The sequence below is a fragment of the Ochotona curzoniae genome, unplaced genomic scaffold (genome assembly GCF_017591425.1).
Source record: "Ochotona curzoniae isolate NIBS_2020 unplaced genomic scaffold, NIBS_Ocur_1.0 scaffold_3208, whole genome shotgun sequence".
NCBI classification, from domain to species: Eukaryota; Metazoa; Chordata; class Mammalia; order Lagomorpha; family Ochotonidae; genus Ochotona; species Ochotona curzoniae.
Genome location: NW_024467106.1, coordinates 7,262,453 through 7,282,625, shown reverse-complemented (window position 1 = coordinate 7,282,625; position 20,173 = coordinate 7,262,453). Strand labels below are relative to the sequence as shown.

The 20,173-nt window shown below is 43.7% G+C and overlaps 1 protein-coding gene across 8 annotated transcripts in view; it reads left to right on the top strand.

The window, feature by feature from the left end:
* Positions 1-20,173, top strand: part of GAPVD1 (GTPase activating protein and VPS9 domains 1) — a 73,138-nt gene that overhangs the window by 26,287 nt on the left and 26,678 nt on the right. For 4 of the 8 annotated variants that reach the window (XM_040963670.1, XM_040963668.1, XM_040963673.1 and 1 more), the window contains exons 8-16: positions 4,091-4,251; positions 7,308-7,437; positions 8,736-8,861; positions 10,611-10,784; positions 12,814-12,954; positions 14,264-14,398; positions 14,865-14,984; positions 18,496-18,573; positions 18,689-19,059. In XM_040963670.1, coding sequence (XP_040819604.1) covers positions 4,091-4,251; positions 7,308-7,437; positions 8,736-8,861; positions 10,611-10,784; positions 12,814-12,954; positions 14,264-14,398; positions 14,865-14,984; positions 18,496-18,573; positions 18,689-19,059 — 1,436 coding nt within the window. Of the gene's footprint in view, positions 1-4,090; positions 4,252-7,307; positions 7,438-8,735; positions 8,862-10,610; positions 10,785-12,813; positions 12,955-14,263; positions 14,399-14,864; positions 14,985-18,495; positions 18,574-18,688; positions 19,060-20,173 lie in introns of those variants that run through there. The other 4 variants (XM_040963671.1, XM_040963669.1, XM_040963675.1 and 1 more) reach the window with 3 other exon arrangements.

Sequence of the window (20,173 nt, the reverse complement as noted above, 5' to 3'; positions counted from 1 at the left end):
ATTTGCTATGGTTTTTCAAAGAAAGATTTATTTATTTTTACTGGAAGGGCAGATCAGATTTATAGAGAGAAGGAGAGACAGAGAAAGATCTCTCTGCTGGTTCAATCCAAGTGGCTGCAATGAGTGGAACTGAGCTGATCCTAAGCCAGGATCCAGGAACTTCTGAGTCTCCAAGGCGGGCTCAGAGTCCCAAGGCCTTGGGCCGTCCTCGACTGCTTTCCCAGGCCATAAGCAGGGAGCTGGATGGGAAGTGGAGCTGACAGGACTAGAACTGGCGCCCATATGTGATCTTGCTGTGGATGCAAGGGGAGGATTTAGCCACTGAGCCATTGTGTAGGGCCATATTTCTTACCTTTTAATATGTGCCAGTTGTTCAGAGGCTTAGGTTTTTTTTTTTTTTTTTTTTAATGCTTCAACCACCCAGGACAGCACTTAACAGCCATTGCTGCTTGGGATTCCTCAACCACCAATCCTACTGCTCAGAGCACGCTAGCATCTCCATTTGGTGGGTAGTGGGATGTTCTTATAGAACATTTACTGAAGAAGCAGTTTGCTTTAAGTATGATCCATATGCATGTTGCTTTTGCTTTAGGTAGATTGCTATGTGAAATTTGATTACTCGTATTTTTTAGGTTATAAAGTTTATTACTTAATATCCATAGATCTGTTTATGAAGTTGTGCTTTAGCTCACAGATCAGCAAAAGATAATAGGGCCAGCTAATAAATATGTGAATGGGTCTGTTTTAGACTTTTAGAAGTTATGCTTTCTGAATTTTTAGACAAAAGAAATTAATAAATCTACAAAAGAGAGGATGATTATATTTCTGCTTCTTTCTGTCATCAAGGGGGTCAGCTTTCTCTCAAAGTAAAGTTGAAAGATTTTAACTACACAGAATATTTTTGTTTCATGTAGGTGCTTTTTAAAATTATTTTTGCATTGCAATAGAATTTATGTTCAGTATTCTGTTTACACTTGTATTTTCGTAAGAAAATGGAAACTTCTCAAAAGACTGAAACTCATATAGAAATTGTTACAAGCTATCTGAATCTTTCAGTGACCCAAAATTCTTGGGTCTCACCTATAGGATGGATTATTTTATTTTGTTATTTTTTGTTTGTTTGTTTAAGATTTGTTTATTTTTATTGCAAAGTCAGTTATACAGAGAGAAGGAGAAACAGAGAGGATGATCTTCTGTCTGATGATTCACTCCCCAAGTGACAGCAATGGCCAGAACTGTGCTGATCCAAAGCCAAGAGCTCTTCCGGGTCTCCCTCATAGGTGCAGGGTCCCAAGGCTTTGGTCTGTTCTCGATTGCTTTCCCAGGCCACAAGCAGAGAACTGGATGGGAAGTGGGGTCACTGGCATTAGAATTGGCGCCCATATGGGATCCCAGTGTGCTCAATGCAAGGACTTTAGCCGCTAGGCCACTGCACTGGTCTTAGGATGCATTCTTTTATTTAAAAAAATGTATATATTCACTTGAATACTTGTTTAGACCCAGGAAACACTTGAAAAAATGAATTGTTTACTAAAGAAGAATTTATTCACAAAACAGAAAGAGCTTCATTAAAAAAAGTATATTAATTTGAAAGGCAGGGATAGAGAAAAGGGTAGGAGAGATCTTTGATTCACTAGTCACTCCCCGTATGGCCACAACAGCCTGTAGACAAGCTGAAAGCAGAGGCTAGGACTCCACGTGGGTCTCCCATGTGATGGCAGCAACCTAAGCCTGGGAGCATCCACTGAGCCTCCCGGCATGCACATTAGCAGGAAGCTGAATTGAAAGTGAGGATGGGCCCAGTGCCAGGCACTTAGATGTGAGATGTGGGCATCTCAGACGGGAGCTTCACCTGCTGGCACACAGTACTGCCTTGGGATCTTGTGTTTTCTTTCATTTTTGAAGATTTACTTATTTATTTGAGAGAGTTAAAGAGTGAGAGGGAAGAACACAGGGAGAGAGCAAAGAGAAAGGTATTTCTTTCATCTGTTGGTTCACTTCCCAGATGACTGTAGTAGCCCAGGCTGAACAGACAGAAGCCAGGTGCTTGGAACTTGCTTTAGGTCACTCATGTGGGTGATAGGAGCCCAAACACTTGGGTCATCTTCTACTGCTTTCCCATGCTACTAACAGGGAGCTACATGAGTCATTAACAAATAAAAAAGAAGGTGGAGCAGCTTGAACATGAACTGGAACCCATATGTGATACCAGCACTGTAGGGTGACCTTACCAGCTACCACAGTACCAGCTCCTCATTTAATTTATTTAAATTGTTTTTTTAAGATTTGTATGATTGAAAGGCAGAGTGACAGAGGTAGAGAGGGAGCCTTACAGAAACTGGCTCATGTTCCATATGCCAGCATTCCTAAGCACATTACCAGGAAGCTGGATCAGAAATGGAGTAACTAGGGCTCAAATGGGCACTCTAGAATAGGATTCCAGTGTCCCAAGTGGCAGTTTAACCCACTCTGCCATAGTGCTTGTCCCCAAATCTCCTTTAAGATACTAGGGAAACTGGGGCCCAGTGTGGTAGCCTATGGCTAAAGTCCTTGCCTTGCACACTGGGATTCCATATGGGCACTGGTTCATGTCCTAGCGGCTCTACTTCCCTTCTAGCTCTCTGCTTGTGGCCTGGGAAAGCAGGCCGATCCGAAGCCAGGAGCCTCTTCCGGGTCTCCCACGCAGGTGCAGGTTCCCAAGGTTTTGGGCCGTCCTCGACTGCCCTCCCAGGCCACAGGCAGGGAGCTGGAAGGGAAACGGGGCTGCCGGGATTAGAACTGGCGCCCACATGGGATCCCAGGCGTGCAAGGCGAGGACCCTCAACCACTTGCGCCACCGCGCCGGGCCCGGGGATTGCATTTTTAAAAGTGACCCCGAATATGCATTTTGCCCCAGTGAGTTAAACTGCGGCTTGGAATACCCGTCTCATATCAGAGTGCCAGTTTGAGTCCTGGTTACTTTACGTCCAGTCAAATTCCTGCTAGTGAACCTGGGATAATGGCGGGCCCAAGTGGTTGGGTTCTTGTTCCGCATGTGTGAGACCTGGGCGGAGTTCCTGGCTCTTGGCCTCAGCCTTGCCCAGTGCTGGGCACTGCAAGCATTTGCGGAGTAAACTAGTGGGTAGAAGGGCTATCCCTCCCTCTACCTCCTTCTCTTCCTATTTGTCACTATGCCTTACGGCCCAAAGCTTTGGGACCCTGCAGAGGTCACTTAGGGAGTGAATCATCGGACGGAAGATCTTCCTCTGTCTCTCCTCTCTGTATATCTGCCTTTCCGATAAAAAAAATAATAAAAATAAATCTTTAAAAAAATAAATCTTTAAAAAGATAAATCTTTAAAAAAAATAATTCAATCTCTTTAAAAAAAAAAAAGCAGAAAAACATTACTGGTTTTATCAACAGTTGTCTAGTGAATGTGTAGGAAGCCTGTATCACTGAAGGCATCTTCTAAGAAAAAGTTAAGGTATTTTAAAATGGGGACTAAGATAATACTGTTTTATAACCCTAATTTTGAGGTGCTTGAGATGTGTTTGCTGTCCTGCACATGTGACCCTTATCCATGTGTCACTTTTGTCAAGTAGATGTGGGTCTTGGTGATTATCAGTATTTTTTTAAATAAGATTATTTATTTATTTGAAAGGCAGGCTTACAGAGAGGGAGAGGGAGCTTCCATCCGCTGGTTCACCCTTCAGATGTGTGCAAAGGCCAGACCTGGGCCAGGCTGCAGCCAGGAGCCTTCTGCTGCTCTCATGTGGATGCAGGGCCCAGGGAATAAGGACTTCTGCTGGTGCTTTCCCAGGCTCATTAGCAGGGAGCTGGCTTGGGCATGGAGCAGCCCGTATGATGCGGGCCTCACAGGTGGCATGTCTACCTGATACACCACAGTGTTGGCCCCAATGATCTTGTTTGAAAATCTGTGTTGTCTGCATTAGTCATTAATAGTTACTGAGAGGATTATGTTTCTGGTTTTGCTTTGTTTGTGTTTTTGTGCTTGTACAAATATTCTGCAGTAATGGAAAGTAACATTTTCTACTTTGTTATTTTTATAATTTTCTTTCTTTAAATTATTTTATTTCAAATTTTTTATCAGCTACTCGGAGCAGAAGCCGTACTAACATGCTAATGGACCTACATATGGACCACGAGGGATCATCTCAAGAAACCATCCAGGAGATCCAGCCAGAGGAGGTGTTGGTTATTTCCTTAGGGACAAGCCCCCAGCTCACTCCAGGAATGATGTCAGAGAATGAGGTATGAATGTCCTGGTACATGCAACTTATACCCATGATTATTAAGAAATTTAGATTATTTTCCTTAAAATAGTGGTCCTTTGCTTCTGTAAGTCAGTATTCATGTCTTGGTTTGATCAGGGCAGATTTGATATCTTGTGAGATTTCCTGATTCTTAGATGATGCTTTCTTGTTGTGTCCACACATGGTAGAAGGACTAAGCAGGCTTGCTTGGGCCTGATTATTTTTACAAAAGAGATTTATTTATTTTAACGTGAGAGAGAGAAAGAGATCTTTCATCTGCTGGTTCACTCCCCAAATGGCCTCAATGGTTGGAGCTGGGCCAGTCTTAAGCCAGGAGCCTCTTCTGGGTGTTCCACATGGTGCAGCGGACTAAATACTCAGACTTTCCCAGGCCATTGGCAGGGAGTTAGAGTGAAGTGGAACCCCCTGGATTCCAGCAGACTAGAACCAGCATCCGTATTGGATGCCAACATCGCAGGTGGTACTTTTACCTGCTATACCACAATGGTTGCCTCTCACTTGAATCATTTATGAAAGTACTAATCTGGGCCCAGCCATGAAATGTCGGTTAAGGTCCTCGCCTTGAACGCTCCGGGATTCCAAGTGGGTGCCAGTTCTAATCCCGGCAGCTCCACTTCTCGTCCAGCTCCCTGCTTGTGGCTGGGAAAGCAGTCAAGGACGGCCCAAAGCTTTGGGACCCTGCACCTGTGTGGGATACCCAGAAAGAAGTTCCTGGATCCTGGCTTCGGATTGGCATAGCATCGGCCGTTGCGCTCACTTGGGGAGTGAATCATCGGACGGAAGATCTTCCTCTCTATCTCTCCTCCTCTCTGTATATCTGACTTTGTGATAAAAAATAAATAAGTCTTTAAAAAAAAAAGTACTAATTCCTCCCGTGAGTTCCCCCATCTGCTGACTCATTCCCCAAGAGACTACAATGGCTAGAGCTGAGACAATCTGAAGCCAGGAGACAGGAGCTTCCTCTGGGTCTCCAATGCAGGTGCAGGGTCCTGCAGGGTCCCAAGGCACTGGGCTGTCCCTGACTGCCTTCCCAGGCCACAAGCAGGGAGCTAGATAGGAAGCGGGGCTGCCCAGACCAGGACTGGCAGCCCATATGGGATCCTGGGCATATGCAAGGCGAAGGCTTTAGCTTCTAAGCTATCATGCTGGGCCCGATATATGTGTTTTAAGATTTATTTATTTATTTATTTAAAAGAGTTTCAGAAAGGGATAAGAGGAGATCTTCCATCTGATGATTCATTCTCCAAGTGGCCATAATAGCCACCCAGAAGGAATCTGAAGCTTCTTCTGGGTCTCACCCATGGGTGCAGGGCCCCAAGTACTTGAGCCATCTTTAGCTGCTTTCATAGGTGCACGAACAGGGAGCTGGATTGGAAATAGAGCTGTCTGAACTCAAGCCAGCACCCACGTGGGATGCTGGCATTTCAGGGGTGAGTCTACCTGCTACACTGCAGTGCAGCCCCTAAGATGCTTGTAAACAGAAACGGTGCAATCGAATCAGAGGCAGGAGACATATTGACCATGCAGGCCAGAATCCCTTACAGGTTGTGACCTCCTGAAACAGAAGCAGCATCTCACATTCAATAGTGAATGTTGTTCAAGAAAACTCACTACTGGCCTCCGAAGAAGAAGCCCATCATAACTGTAATAAAGTGATGGTGGTGGTTGATAAAAATGCATTTTGGATTGGCATGACTGGTTGGAAAGAGGACTGTCCAGTTCTAGAATTCATTTCTCAACATAAAAAATGAGTAAACCATAAAGTACTGTCAGAATTGAGTTTTTTGGAACTTTACAATTAACAACAAACTTGTCATAGTAACTGAATTTTATTGAGGGTCCAAGTTCTTGGGTTCTTGTCACCCAGGTGGAAGACCCAGATGGAGTTCTGGGCTTATATTTGGTCTAGCCTCAGCTATTGTGGTCATCTGAGGAGTGAACCAGCAGATGAAAGATCTGATTCTCTCACTCTAACTCTGTCTACTAAATAATTAACTAAATACATAGGTAAGGCTTAAACAAAAGCAGTCTTGGGACTGGCATGTTGACATATCAGGTTAATCCTTCGTTTGAAGCACAAGTATCCCGTACGGGCACTGGTTTGTGTCCTGGCTGTTCCACTTGCCAGTCCAGCTCCTTGCTTATGGCCTGGGAAAGCAGTGGGAGTGGCCTACCTTGGTGCATCAACAGGAGCTGGGTCACAAGTAGAAAAGCTGCAATTTGAATCAGTGCTTGTATGGGATGCCAGCATTACAGATGGCAGCTTAACCCTCACTTCAAATAAACTATTTTTACTCAGAAGGCTTAGGGAGTCACAGACAAAAAGCTCACGAAGAAACCAAGATGGCAAGTTTTCAGTGATTAGAGGATAATTGTAAAGAAATAGAATTATAGGACTGAGTCCTGTAGAAATCGGGTTGGAAAGTACAGCAGCTGGAATAAAATTCAGTTGCATTGTCCGCTCTCGACTTTGAGCAAGCAGAAGAGCCAGTGATCTTGAAGATGATTAAATTGAGATTATTGCCTATTGGGAACAGAAAGACTAGAAGAAACAAATGTTGCATTCTTCTAGGAGATACAGCTATTTTGAATGTATTTGACCTAAAAGCCCAAAGTATGTAGCATAACTGACAGAATTAAAGGGACATATACATAGTTGTAGAAATATAGTTGGTGAATTCAGTACTCTGCTTTCTATAATGGAAAGAGCAACTAGGCCATAAGACTAATGCAGGGTTGGGCCTGGTGCCGTAGCTTAGCGCCGAAATTCCTCGCCTTGAACATACCTGGAGGAAGCTCCTGGCTCCCAGCTTTAGACCAGCTCAACTAGGCCTGTTGTGGGCATTTGAGGGGTAAACCAGCAGATGTAAGATCTTTCTCTGTCACTCTTTCTCTGTTATTCTGCTTTTTAAATAAAAAATAAGTGAACTTTTCTATTAAAAGAAGAATTTAAATAAGTATCTGCTTTGATTTGTGTTTTTTACCAGTAATGTTTGAGTTGTGATCAAGCACAATGGACATTTTGTGTTTCAGGTCCTAAACATGCAACTTTCGGATGGAGGACACGGAGATGTCCCTGTTGATGAAAACAAGCTCCACGGTAAACCTGATAAAACCTTGCGCTTTTCCCTCTGCAGTGATAATCTGGAAGGAATATCTGAAGGTGAAGGGTTACTTCATTCAAGGAGTTGTGTGATTCAAGTAATATTTTGTTTTGTGTTCTTTAAAGGAGCCTTATAAATTATAATTATACCGTCTGGGCCTCTCACTGAGGAAAGTAATGAAGTTCTCTAATGATGTGAACAGTTGGCTGTAAAGATTGTTTCCCAGAGTAAATTGTGAGCGTTCTGTAAAATCGAGAATATGTAACTTTTCTTGTAGACTTAGAATTACAGACTTTGTTTCTCCAGTATTAATATATGCCAAATTTTACAGAGCTCCTTTAGAGGGATATAATGCATGTATAAATGGGAAAAATAGTATATTAGTATTTCAGGATGCTGTATATGATTTCAGTGTCCTTTTTAAAAAGATTTGTTGTATCATTTGAAACGCAGAGCTCTGGGAGGTGAGGGGTGGGGGTGGGAGAGATTGATCTCTCCAGTGGCCACAGTGGCCAGGGCGGGACCAGGCTAAAGGGAGGAGCGTCTCCCCCGTTTCCTTGGGGGTGCAGGGCCCGAGCATTTCCTCCATCCCCTGCTGAATTCTCAGGCACGTTAGCAGGGAACAGCCAGGTCAGAAACCAATACCCACGTGGGACGTCGGTGTCAGAGAGGTGTCTTTACTCATTATGCCACAACACTGGGCACCGTGTCTTGTATTTTTTTATTCACATACACATATCTTTATGAAACGATATAATGCAAATAGGAACAAAAGGGAAAATGAAAGGCTAAGACTGTGACGAGTTTTTTTGAGAGCTTTGCTTGTTTTCATCTACTTGAATGACAGAGAAAACGTGAGAGTAAGGGAGAGTCCGTCTGCTGAATCATTCCCCAAATGCCAACAGCAGCTAGGACTGTATGAAGTCTGGAACACTACATCAGTCTGAATTTCCCACAGCAGTCAGGGGCAAGCCTGGCTAAAGCTAGGGGTTAAGTACTTACACCAGCTGCCGCATTAGCAGGAAGCTGGACCGGAAGCCTAGCACCTGAGACTTGAGCTGGTACCTGGATGCGTTCCTGGCATCGCCCTCACTGTGCCAGCACTGGCCTCTACAGCGCCCACATGGGCATTCAAGGAGAGGACTAGACCACCACGCCGGGCCCTACATTTTTGTTTTTTAATGGCTGCCTTTAGCTCTAAATAATTGCTGGCTCAGAGGGCATGCACATTTTTAAAGTATAAATGCTGCATTGAAAGGACTTTAATTAGTTTTTAGTCTCTTACTAAGGCTCAAAAACTTGAGTGATAGCTCTTAAGTATTTTAAAAGGATGTCTCCATTACATATATTTCTCCAGGTCCTTCAAATCGCTCCAACTCGGTATCCTCTCTAGATCTGGAAGCCGAGTCTGTGTCAGAGCTTGGCGCGGGGCCTTCTGGGAGCAACGGTGTTGAAGCTCTACAGCTGTTGGAGCATGAGCAAGGTAACGTGAGGTCCAACTCAGTTCCAGATGTTTGCTTGATTGCAGGATAAACGGTATTTGTATCTAAGTTGTTCAGTTAAGATGATTATGTAGGGACCATTAAATCTAACCTTTATTCATGATTCTTTCAGTTCTTAGAAGTGTTTATGTCAGTTTAGGTTTAAATTACGTAGAATAAATGAATTACTTTAAATGCTGTTTTATTTGGTGTTTCAGCTCTGTAGTATTTAAGGAACAGAATGATAAATAGTCAAGGAACTTAGAAAAGGTTTAAAATGGTACACAGATAGTTAAATGTATTAAACAATGCTTTGGCAGTTCTGAGATACATGTGGTTGAAAGGGTAGAGCGTAAGTTTAAAGGAGGAAGCTAACAGTTTTAGTTCGGCAGATACTGCAGTTGGCAGAAATTGGAGTCAGGTTGTTCTGAGAGAAGGATGAGCATGAGTACGTTCAAGAGCTTGCAGACCGCAGGGAAACAGATGAAGCAGGGATTGAAGAGAGGGTGAGTCCCTGTCGTTGAAAAAAGGAAACTGTGCTTCAGTATTAACGCAGAAGCTGTGTGCGTAGTCGGGGGTGCGTGACGGGGAGGGTGATAGTTTGTGCTTCAAGGAGACTCATCTGGGAAACTTAGGGCAGAGGCCCTCAGCTAGGTTAGGGCAGTGGTTCTTTCTTTTTTAAACGATTCATTTTTTTTTTTTATTTTTTAAGTGAAACAACACCCATTTTCTTTATTCAGCATCACATATTGAATGTATATGACCACAGCCCAAACCTTGTTTTTTATTTTATCTAATACTATATATACCACAAAATACAGATACTATTATAAAAATCTAAAGAAGGAATACTCATAGCTTTTCCAAACTATTCCATTATAAACATTCCTGCTTTTTAAAAAATTATGCATATATATTTTTAAATTTTGCTTTTTATTTTTTACGATGTTTACATAGCTGACCAAGGTGGGAAGGGTCAAGGCTGAGGGCAGAATGGGTAAGACGATTGTTTCCGACAATGATTCTTAAACTTTAGCATAAGAATTACCAGGGAGCTTTTAAAAATTCCATTCTCCAAGCCTCACATCTAGAAATCCTTGATCAGACCTTTTTAGAGAGGCAAAGACTGTGTTACTTTTGCAGTCTCTGTAATTTAACCAAGAGTCACACTATGTTTTCCTGCCTTGATTGTCAGTGTTTGAAGTAGTCTTAAATAAGAGAAACCTAAAGGAATATAATCCTAGAACAAAAACCAGATGTGCATTACCTGTTAACAAGCCTTCTGAGTGAAAATGGGTGTGCAATGCTAGGTTGGGAAATTGTCTATAAAGGGAGAAAACTCTAGAATGCAGTGAGGAGTCATTCATGTCAACTGAAAATCATTTCTAGTATGGTTTATCAGTTAATAATTGACATCATAATGCTGTGTAACAGAGTCCCCCATTTCCCCCCCACCACACACACACATTTAATGTTGCTCTTATGTTTATGGGTCAGCTGGTGGGTGGTTGATTTTGACTGGGCTTATTGTGCATTTATGGCCACCAGTGGTCAGGTAGGGATCTCTGCTGTTCTTAAGTAAGGGGTCAGCATGGCCAACTCATTCAGCAGCCGACTCATTCAGCAAAGTCTTGGAGGGTACTTCATGCTTATTTATGGGAAAATGTGTAACTTGAAGTTCAAAGCAAGGTTGTTCAAGGTGGATGATAGCCTTGCGGCCATTTTAAAATGCTTAATTTTGTTTCTGATAGCAACAACACAGGATAATCTTGATGATAAACTAAGGAAATTTGAAATTCGTGACATGATGGGACTAACAGATGATAGAGACATATCAGAGACAGTGAGTGAGACGTGGAGTACAGATGTTTTGGGAAGTGACTTCGATCCAAACATTGATGAAGATCGCTTGCAGGAAATTGCAGGTAACTATTCAGTGTCTCTGGAAAAGTTCTACTGTATGATTTCTACCCAGACTTTGATGAGAGGGAGTGTGAGTGCTTCGTCACACGTGGTTTGTGTTGGACTCGTTAGTACTCTTTGCTAAGTGTACAGAACAAGGCATTTGGGTTTTTTCTTCAGTTAAAAATAGTAGTGTTTTTTATCTCCACATTTTATTTCCCTGGGTCCCCTAAAAGAGGAAGAATCCGTATGTTTTGAATTAGCTTTTCATCAATTCTTGTGTGTAGGGCATGTGTTGTTTTTAGTCTGCGGTTAGTATATTCTCCTTTTGAGGCTAAACACTTTAAGATGAAAATTGTTACAGATTATAGCCATAAAACCTCATTGGAATAATACATATTGAAATGTAAAAAGAGAGATGTTCAGAGGCTGATGTGGCATAGCTGGCAATGGCCTGACGGCTAAAGTCCTCGCCTTGCATGCACCGGGATCCCATATGGGCGCCGGTTCTAATCCCGGTGGCCCCACTTCCCATCCAGCTCCCTGCTTGTGGCCTGGGAAAGCAGTTGAGGACGGCCCAAAGCTTTGGGACCCTGCACCTGCATGGGAGGATTGGAAGAGGCTCTGGGCGCCTGGTTTTGAATAGGCACAGCACCGGCCATTGTGGCCACTTGGGGAGTGAATCAGTAGATGGAAGATCTTCCTCTCTGTCTCTCCTCTCTGTATACCTGATTTTCCAAAAAAAAAAAATCTTAACCCACCCCCCCTAAAAAAAGCCTTGCTGTGTATGGTGCTGGCATCCCATATTGGTGCCAGTTCTTGTCCCAGCTGGATCCCTACTGATGTCTTAGGAGAGGCAGAAGAGGACGATCCACATAGTGCAAGGTGTTTTTGTTTTGTTTTTTATGAGATGTATATATTTTTACCTGCTTTGGCCAGAATTGAGTTGATCTGAAGCCAGGAGCATCCTCTAGGTCTCCCACAAGGGTACAGGGTCCCAAGGCTTTGGGCCATCCTCCACTGCTTTCTCAGGCCAAAAGCAGGGAGCTGGATGGGAAGTGGGGCTGCCGGGACTAAAACCAGCACCCATACGGGATCCTTGCCCATTGAAGGTGAGGACTTTAGCTGCTAGGCCATTGTGCCAGGCCCAAATTCTGCTTTTGATAGATTTAGACAGAAGTAGCATTTTGAATATATTTTAACATAGGCATGTGATAATGTTTAACCCTTTTTTATTTGTATTTTTAAGTAGTGTTAATGGACTTTTTTTTCTTAAAGATTTATTTATTTGAAAGAGTTAAGAGAGAATTTTTCAGGCCCAGCACTGTAGCCTAATGGCTAGGGTCCTCGCTTTGAGTGTGCTGGGATTGCATGAATGAGCCAGTTTTAGTCCGGGTGGCCCCATTTCCTGTCCCACTCCCTGCTTGTGGCCTGGGAAAATAGTTGAGGATGGCCCAGAGCCTTGAGAGTCTGCACCTGCATGGGAAACCTGGAGGAGGCTCTGGGTTCTTGGCTTCAGACTGGCTCAGCTTCAGCCGTTGCGGTCGCTTGAGGGGTGGATCATCAGATAGAGGATCTTCCTCTGTCTCTCCTCTCTGTGTGTCTGACTTTCAAGAAGAAAAAAAAAAATCTTTCTCCCTCTGGTTCATCGCCCAAATGTCTGCAGCAGTTGAGACTGGACCAGACCTAAACTCGGGAACCTTGTATCTCTTGTGGTTACATTTCTTTAAATGTTTTCAATCCTTGTGGACTATATATTGTAGAAAGATGCTAAGGATACTTGTAAAACTTGCTGAAAAACCAAGACAAGAGCTATGATTGACATGACTTGCTCTAATTGTGCGTGATGTTTGTGGAGTCAGTTTCTGTCTGGAAGGAGGGCATACTGTTGGGACCAAAGGGCGTGTGTTCTCAGCAGGTGCTTGATCTAAGTTATTCCTTGGCTTGTTTCTTGAGGGTAAAGGGAAGTTGCTAGCCTAGTGTTTGGTTTAACTTTTGTCTGCTGTTCTTTCCAGTGGATCTTTGTGAACCCTTTGCTCCTCCTCCCAACAGGTACAGCGGCAGAGAATATGTTGGGCAGTTTGCTTTGCCTCCCGGGCTCAGGGCCTGTGCTCCTGGACCCCTGCACTGGTTCTACCATTTCAGAGACCACCAGTGAAGCCTGGAGTGTCGAGGTATTGCCAAGTGACTCAGGTTCGTATGCTGCTGTTGTTGGTACCTTTTCCAGTGTAAGGTATCCTAGTGTCTGGTACACGTACCTGGTTAAAGCATATCACATTGCTAAGAAATTCTAAGGGAAAATCAGTTAAACATTTTCTGCCCATTAAGAAAAGAAAGACAGCATTGCATGGCTGGTGCTTTCTGACCCTGTGCTTGGTTGTTATGTATTTATTTATTTGTTTGAGGAAGTAGATCTTTTGATACCATAGTTTTTAAATTTGTTTGTTTTAAAGATTTATTTGTTTATATTGCAAAGGCACCTTTACAGTGAAAACAGTAGACAAAGATCTTCTGTTCTCTGGTTCACTTCACAAGTGGCCACAGTGGCCAGAACTGAGCCAATCTGCAGCCAGGATCCAGTGCAGGGTCCCAAGGACTTGGGCCATCCTCGACAGCTTTCCCAGGCCACAGTGAGCTGGATGGGAAGTGGAGCAGCCAGGACAGGAACCAGTTCCCACATGGGGTTCTGGTGCTTGCAAGGCAAGGATGTTAGCCACTAACCCTTGCCCTGGGCCTCGGTTGTTATTTATAACTCATGGGGTTTGTGTAGGTCATTCAGTTTAGTATTTCCCACTAATTCATCCTGGACTAAGAGTGACAGCATTGCTCAAACATTGAATCTTTCACTGTCTTATGTCCTTGTTTAAATTTATTCCAGGGGAGAATTTGTCCTTTTTAGAAGATGTTTAATGTATTTTGAAATATGTGGAAATTGAGACTATAGTGCTGAAGGTCCCTGGGTCGGGGATACTATGAATATTATGAATATGTGTAAATCTTGTATTTATCTCATATATTGCATTTCTGCAGTTCTCCTTTTTTTTTTTTCTGATTGTGAAATCAAATCTTGGTCCTTTACATATCAACTACCAGAATATGAATATTAAGTAAATATATCTGCATTACATTGTATCTAATTTACCTAGGAATAATTGGGAGATCCTGTTCTATGTTGTATAATGTGCTAATTTTGGCTGGAGATAAGTGGGAAGGGTAGTAGGGATTACCTGACCATCTGTTGAGTAACTTTAGCAATTTTTAGGAAACTGTTGATTTAATGCTAAGCTGTTCCGGACTCTCTTGTCCAGTTTGTGTGTTAGCTAACAGCACACTTGATGAGATTACAGATATGGAACCGATTTTCATCTGTGCACAGTGAACTGGCCTATACTGGGATGAAGCTTTCATTTATGCCTTGGGGACATTGTTTATCTGCATCACCAAAGCTGAAAGGTGGCCTGTCACTAGAATGACTAATGGGAGACCTCCCTCTTCTGTTTAGAGGCCCCGGACCTTAAGCAGGAGGAGCGGCTGCAGGAACTGGAGAGCTGTTCCGGACTGGGCAGCACATCGGATGAGACCGATGTCAGGGAGGTCAGTTCGCGCCCCAGCACACCAGGCCTCAGTGTTGTGTCCGGTATGTGTGTCTCCTTCTAAGGAATGGGGATTTGAAGGTGTCGTCACTCCGCCTTCCCACTCCCCATTTGTAAGCATAAGACATGTGTTTTATTTAACATCTGGTTAACTTCTAGGAAATAAAATTACTTTGTGGCACTTTAAGTCTTTGGAAAGGTCATGGTAGTTTTGTAGAGCCTGTTGAAGTACTGGGGAAATAGTCCCTCTGTAACTCTGTATTCTTAAGTAGCCGCTACTGCTGTATGTGAGTAGCACGGGGTTCTGGTTATGTTGTATAAGGCGAGGTCGGCATGTGCTAGCAATGCTGTAATGATGAAGGATGTAATATGAAATAATCAACGTATATAGCACATAGATGTAAAATTTGAGAGCACTTAAGTTTCTCCAAATTTCATACATTTTTAAAATAGTTATTGTCGTCTTGCTGTTTAGTTTTTCTCCTGTTGTTTTGTTTTGTTTTTTTAAAGGCATAAGCGCAACCTCTGAAGATATTCCCAATAAGACTGAAGACCTGAGATCTGAATGCAGCTCTGATTTTGGGGGCAAAGATTCCGTCACTAGCCCTGACATGGATGAAATAACTCATGGTGAGAAAGGGAGATAAGAATATTTTTAAGATCTATTTATTTTTATTGCAAAGTCAGATCTACAGAGAGGAGGAGAGACAGAGAGGAAGGTCTTCCATCCAATGATTCACTTCCCAAGCGACCACAAGGGCCGCAGCTGAGCCAGTTTGAAGCCAGGATCTAGGAGCTTCTTCCAGGTATCCCACACAGGTGCAAGGTTCCAAGGTTTGGGCCATCCTCAACTGCTTTCTCAGGCCACAAGCAGGGAGCTGGATGGGAAGCAGGGCAGCTGGGATTAGAACCGGTGCTCATATGGGATCCCGGTGCATTCAAGGTGAGGACTTTAACCACTATGCTAGTGTGCTGGGCCTAGATAGGAATAATTTTAAAAATGATTATATCCATGGTTAAAACTCGCAGCCTTTCATTGTTGGTGGTAATATATCAATTGATATATAGCACTTTGGGGCATCAGTTGTGGTAAGTATTTAAGGTATTGAATTTCACATTCTATATTTGGTTCAGTTCCCTTATGAACAGTAAGTGACAAGGAAATTATTCTGTGTACAGAGGAGAAAGTCTTCTAAACAAAGATGATGTCCATAACGTTTAAACTATAGGTAGGATGTGGGAAACAACTTCAGAATTGAAAAATGCAGGCCCAGCCGCTGCCCTAGTGGCTACAGTCTTTGCCTTGCACACCTGGGATCCCATGTGGTGTTCTGGCTGTTCCAGTTCCCTTCCAGCTCCCTGGCCCAAGGATGGCCCAAGGCCTTGGAACCTGCACCCAAGTCTAGACTGGGAAGAAGCTCCTGGCTTCGGATTGGCTTAGCTTCAGCTGTTGTGGCCACTAGGGGAATGAACCAGCAGGCAAATGGAAGATTGGAAGATCTTTCTGTCTGTCCTCTCTTTTCTCTGTATCTCTGCCTTTCCAGTAAAAATAAATATATTTTTTAAAAAATGCAGTGACTGAATTTTCATGGACCCAATTAGAATTTATGCAACTATTTTTTAATACCATGAAGTATGTGAAATGACTTGGAGAAATACCTAGAGCATACTATTATGTGGAAAATTTATTTTCTAGAAATTCATGTACAGGATAAAAGGAAGTTAAAAATGACATGCATGGGAATGAGTTGGAAAGAAGAAGTGGCTTTATGTGGGCAGCGGTTTTGTAGCTAGCTTTTCTTTTACCTTTTTTTTTTTTTTTTAATAAACTAAGGTTTGTTTTAATGTTTAGCACTTGGGACATTTTGAGCTAGATCATTCTTTGTAGTGGTACTGTCCTGTGCGTTACATGATGGTTAGCAGCTCCTCTGGCCTCACCGGTAGCGTGCTGTCCCACCACCGCGAGCTTTTTGCAATAAAAGTCTCTTGACATCACCAAATCATCATTAGTGAGGTAAAAGAGCTGCCAGTTGAGAACTGCCGGTCCATATGAGGAGTCCTGAAAGGTTGTCTCTGGACCACTGAGGGTTTTTAAGACCCTCCTGAGGTGGGGGGAGTGCAAAGGCAAAGCTGTTTTCTTTCTTTTTTTTTTTTTTTTTTAATTTTTTATTTTTAGAACAAAGTCAGACATACAGAGAGGAGGAGATACAGAGAGGAAGATCTTCCTTCCGATGGTTCAAGCTCCAAGTGACTGCAACAGCTGGTGCTGAGCCAATCCAAAACCAGGAGCCAGGAACTTCCTCCAGGTCTCGCACTTGGAATCAGGGTCCCAAGGCTTTGGGCCATCTTCTACTGCTTTCTCAGGCCACAAGCAGGGAGCTGATGGGAAGTAGAGCTGCCGGGATTAGAACTGGCGCCATGTGGAATCCCAGTGCTTTCAAGTTGAGAACTTTAGCTGCTGGGGCACCATGCTGGGCCCTGCAGACTTTTGTCATCTATTTCTTGGTTTCTAGACTTGAACATGAAGCAGAGAGGGAAGGCCAAAGCTGTTTTCATCAGAGCAAAGGGTGGCTTCCTTTTCCTCTGTGTTGACACTTGCACATGGAATGCGCAAGCAGAGATGGGTCAGGCGTGCTTGACCTTAGGAGGGGCAAGGACACTGGGCAGTACGAGCAGTCATTGCATTCTTCTCTCTCAATTAAAAAAAATATATTTCACTTTATGACTGTCCTTATGAAACAGCAAAAATTATTTTGTCATATCTGGATCCTTGAATCCACATATATTTGCGTATTTAAAAGATTTTTTTATTTGGCAAGGCAGATGTATGGAGAGAGAAGGAGAGATGCAGAGCTGTTCTACCCACTGATTGACTCCCCAAATGGTCGCAATTGCCAGAGCTGGGCTGGTTGGAAACTGAGGTGCAGGAGCTTCTTCTGGATTGCAACATGTGAACAGGGGTCCAAGCACTTTTGTCATCTTCCACTGCTTTCCCAGGCCATTAGCAGTGAGCTGGGTCAGAATTGGAGTGAGCCAGCAACACAGGCAGTGACTTTACATGCCATGGTGGTGACCCTTGGTTTGAAATTTTGAGCTTTTTTATTTATACCCCCTTGGTGGATCCTGTTGTCTTTATTTTTGGTGTGGTAGGAGATGATGCTCAGGGAAGCCTCAGCCTTTTGAAGAAATGCAGTGGTTTAGATCATGTGGCTCTGCGCTCTACGTTGTCCATCATTTAATCTGGCCATTTAAAGTAATAGGAGCAGCACCACGGTGGAGCAGGTTAAGCTTCCCGCCAGGATCTCATGGGTACCCAATCAAGTTCTGGCTGCTCCACTTCTGGTCCAGTTCCCTGATAATGACCTGACAAAGTTTGGGCCTCTGCATCCATTTAGGAGACCTTGAAAAAGTTCTTGGCTCCTGCCTTTGGAGCAGCCCAACTCTGCCCTTGTAGCCATTTGGGGAGTAAGCCAATAGATGGAAGATCTTTGTCTCTCCTTTCTGATGCTTTGACTTTCAAGTAAAAATGAATCAATGTTTTTTATTTTAAAATGTTTATTTGAAAATCAGGGTTATAGAGAGATGGGGAAATAGATCTTCCATCCGCTGGGTCACTCCACAAGTGGCCACAACAGCCAGAACTGAATCAGTGCAAATCCTGGAGCAAGGAGTCTCAAGCCTCCTCTGGTCTCCTGAATGGGAGCAGGGACGCGAGAACTTGAACCACTCTGCTGTCTTCCCAGGCCTTAAGTAGAGAGCTGAATCTGGAAGTGGAGCAGCTGCAACATGAATTGACACCCAAATGGGATGCTGCTGTCACAGGTGGAGAGGCTTAGCTTACTATGCTTTGACACTGGCCCAAAATAAGGAAATCTTTTTTTTTAAAAAAGGGTAATGGATGTGTCATGTTAGACCACTAAGAGTAATGGAAATCCATTCATGAAAACAGACACAACTATAAAGTGAATTTCAAATGGTTAGAATCTAATATTTATTAGTTGCAATTTTTTTCTGTATGCTCCTGAAGTTCTGATTTGAAAAAAAAAAGGACCATTGTCAAAGCATCCTGGAAACCCTTATACTGTGTCAGCACCTTGGCCGGCTGGTTTGTGCTGGTCTGACGGTCTGCCCCTGGTTGCAGGTGCCCACCAGCTGACCTCCCCGCCTTCTCAGTCCGAGTCTCTGCTCGCCATGTTCGATCCACTGTCCTCACAGGAAGGTAAGCTCGGGACATGGGCTGGCGCCTCTCGCTGCAGAGCGAAGACACTAGAAACCCTTGGTCGCCACTAGCAACATGTTTTCTCAGGGACAAAATGGTTTCTGTTGTACTGCAGGAGCTTCTGCCGTGGTCAGGCCAAAGGTTCACTACGCTAGGCCGTCCCACCCTCCACCAGACCCTCCTATTCTGGAAGGCGCCGTGGGAGGAAATGAGGCCCGACTGCCCAGTTTGGTCTCCCACGTCCTAACCGCCGCTGAGATGGAGGCCTTCAGGCAGAGGCACTCCTACCCGGAGAGGCTGGTGCGCAGCAGGAGCTCGGATATCGTGTCCTCTGTCCGGCGCCCCATGAGTGATCCCGGCTGGAACCGCCGTGCCGGGAACGAAGAGCGGGAGCTCCCTGCAGGTGCAGCCAGTGGTGCTACTTGTTTGGTGGCTGCACCTCACTCGTCGTCCTCTTCCCCGAGCAAGGACTCCTCAAGAGGAGAGGTAGGAGACCCAGGCTCTGCAGGATTTGCTGAGTCGGTTGACCTCGATCTGGCTGGCTGGTTCTCTTGATAGTTGAAGAGAATATGAAATATTAAGCCTAAGAATGGACCATAGTCCTTATTTGAAATGATTTGTTAGTCTGCAGTACCCAGGATTGTAGTGCGCAGGAAACCTAGGTAGGTGATGTTGTGTGGCAGTCCTGTCTTACATTTTTCTGACACTTTTGCAAGCAGTTTCATATCTAATTGTATTAAAACCTCACAGTATCTCTCTGAGGTGGCTAGATGTGGTATTTTTATTGTGAGACAAGCATGAATTTACAAGCAAGTTGAAACTGCACCTATGAAAAAAAGAACATTGTCCCACAATTTGAGAGTAGGTTACCACCTTGAGCCAACCCCCCCACCCACTGAATGCCATGTTTCATGCCAGCTCCTTCCCTATCGGTCCTAGCTCAGTCTTTGGTGTTAGGAGACGAACACTGAAAACTATTGCTGAACTCACATGACACTCTAAAGTCCTCACTGGTTCTTGGTAACAATCTATGGTAAGAACATTTCATTCATAACTGCACAGATTTTAGTTGTCATGTTTTCTTTCATTCTGGAAAGGTTCCCCAGTTTTTCCTTGACTTCCATGGACCTTGACTTTTAAAGTTGCAGTAATTGTTTAGATTCCCTCAGTTTAGGTTTATTGGATGATTCCTCGTCGTTAAATGTGTGTTATCTGGCTCTGGCAGGAGCATCCCTAACACGACTGTTCACTGTGTCCTGACTTAGCACACTCCTTCATCCATTACTGTGATTTTCATGAGCTCGCTCGTGAAGCTGTTGTCTGCAAGGCTTCTGCACGGTGCATTCCTCCTTGTCCCTGTGGAAGAAGTGTTTTATGCAAAAGCTCTTTGAGAATACGTAACTGCCCTGCCCAGCAGGTTCTGAGCATCATTCCTGGCCTGCTGGCTCCTAGCCTCTCTCCTGTGAATGATGCTTTCCAGCATAAAGTGCTACATGCTTACCTTAACCTTTTTCTGTCCTAGTGCTGGAATTAACCTTTTCCTCAAATAATCTAGTTTTATTATTTTTTTTAAGTGAAAAAAAAAATAGCTTTATAAATG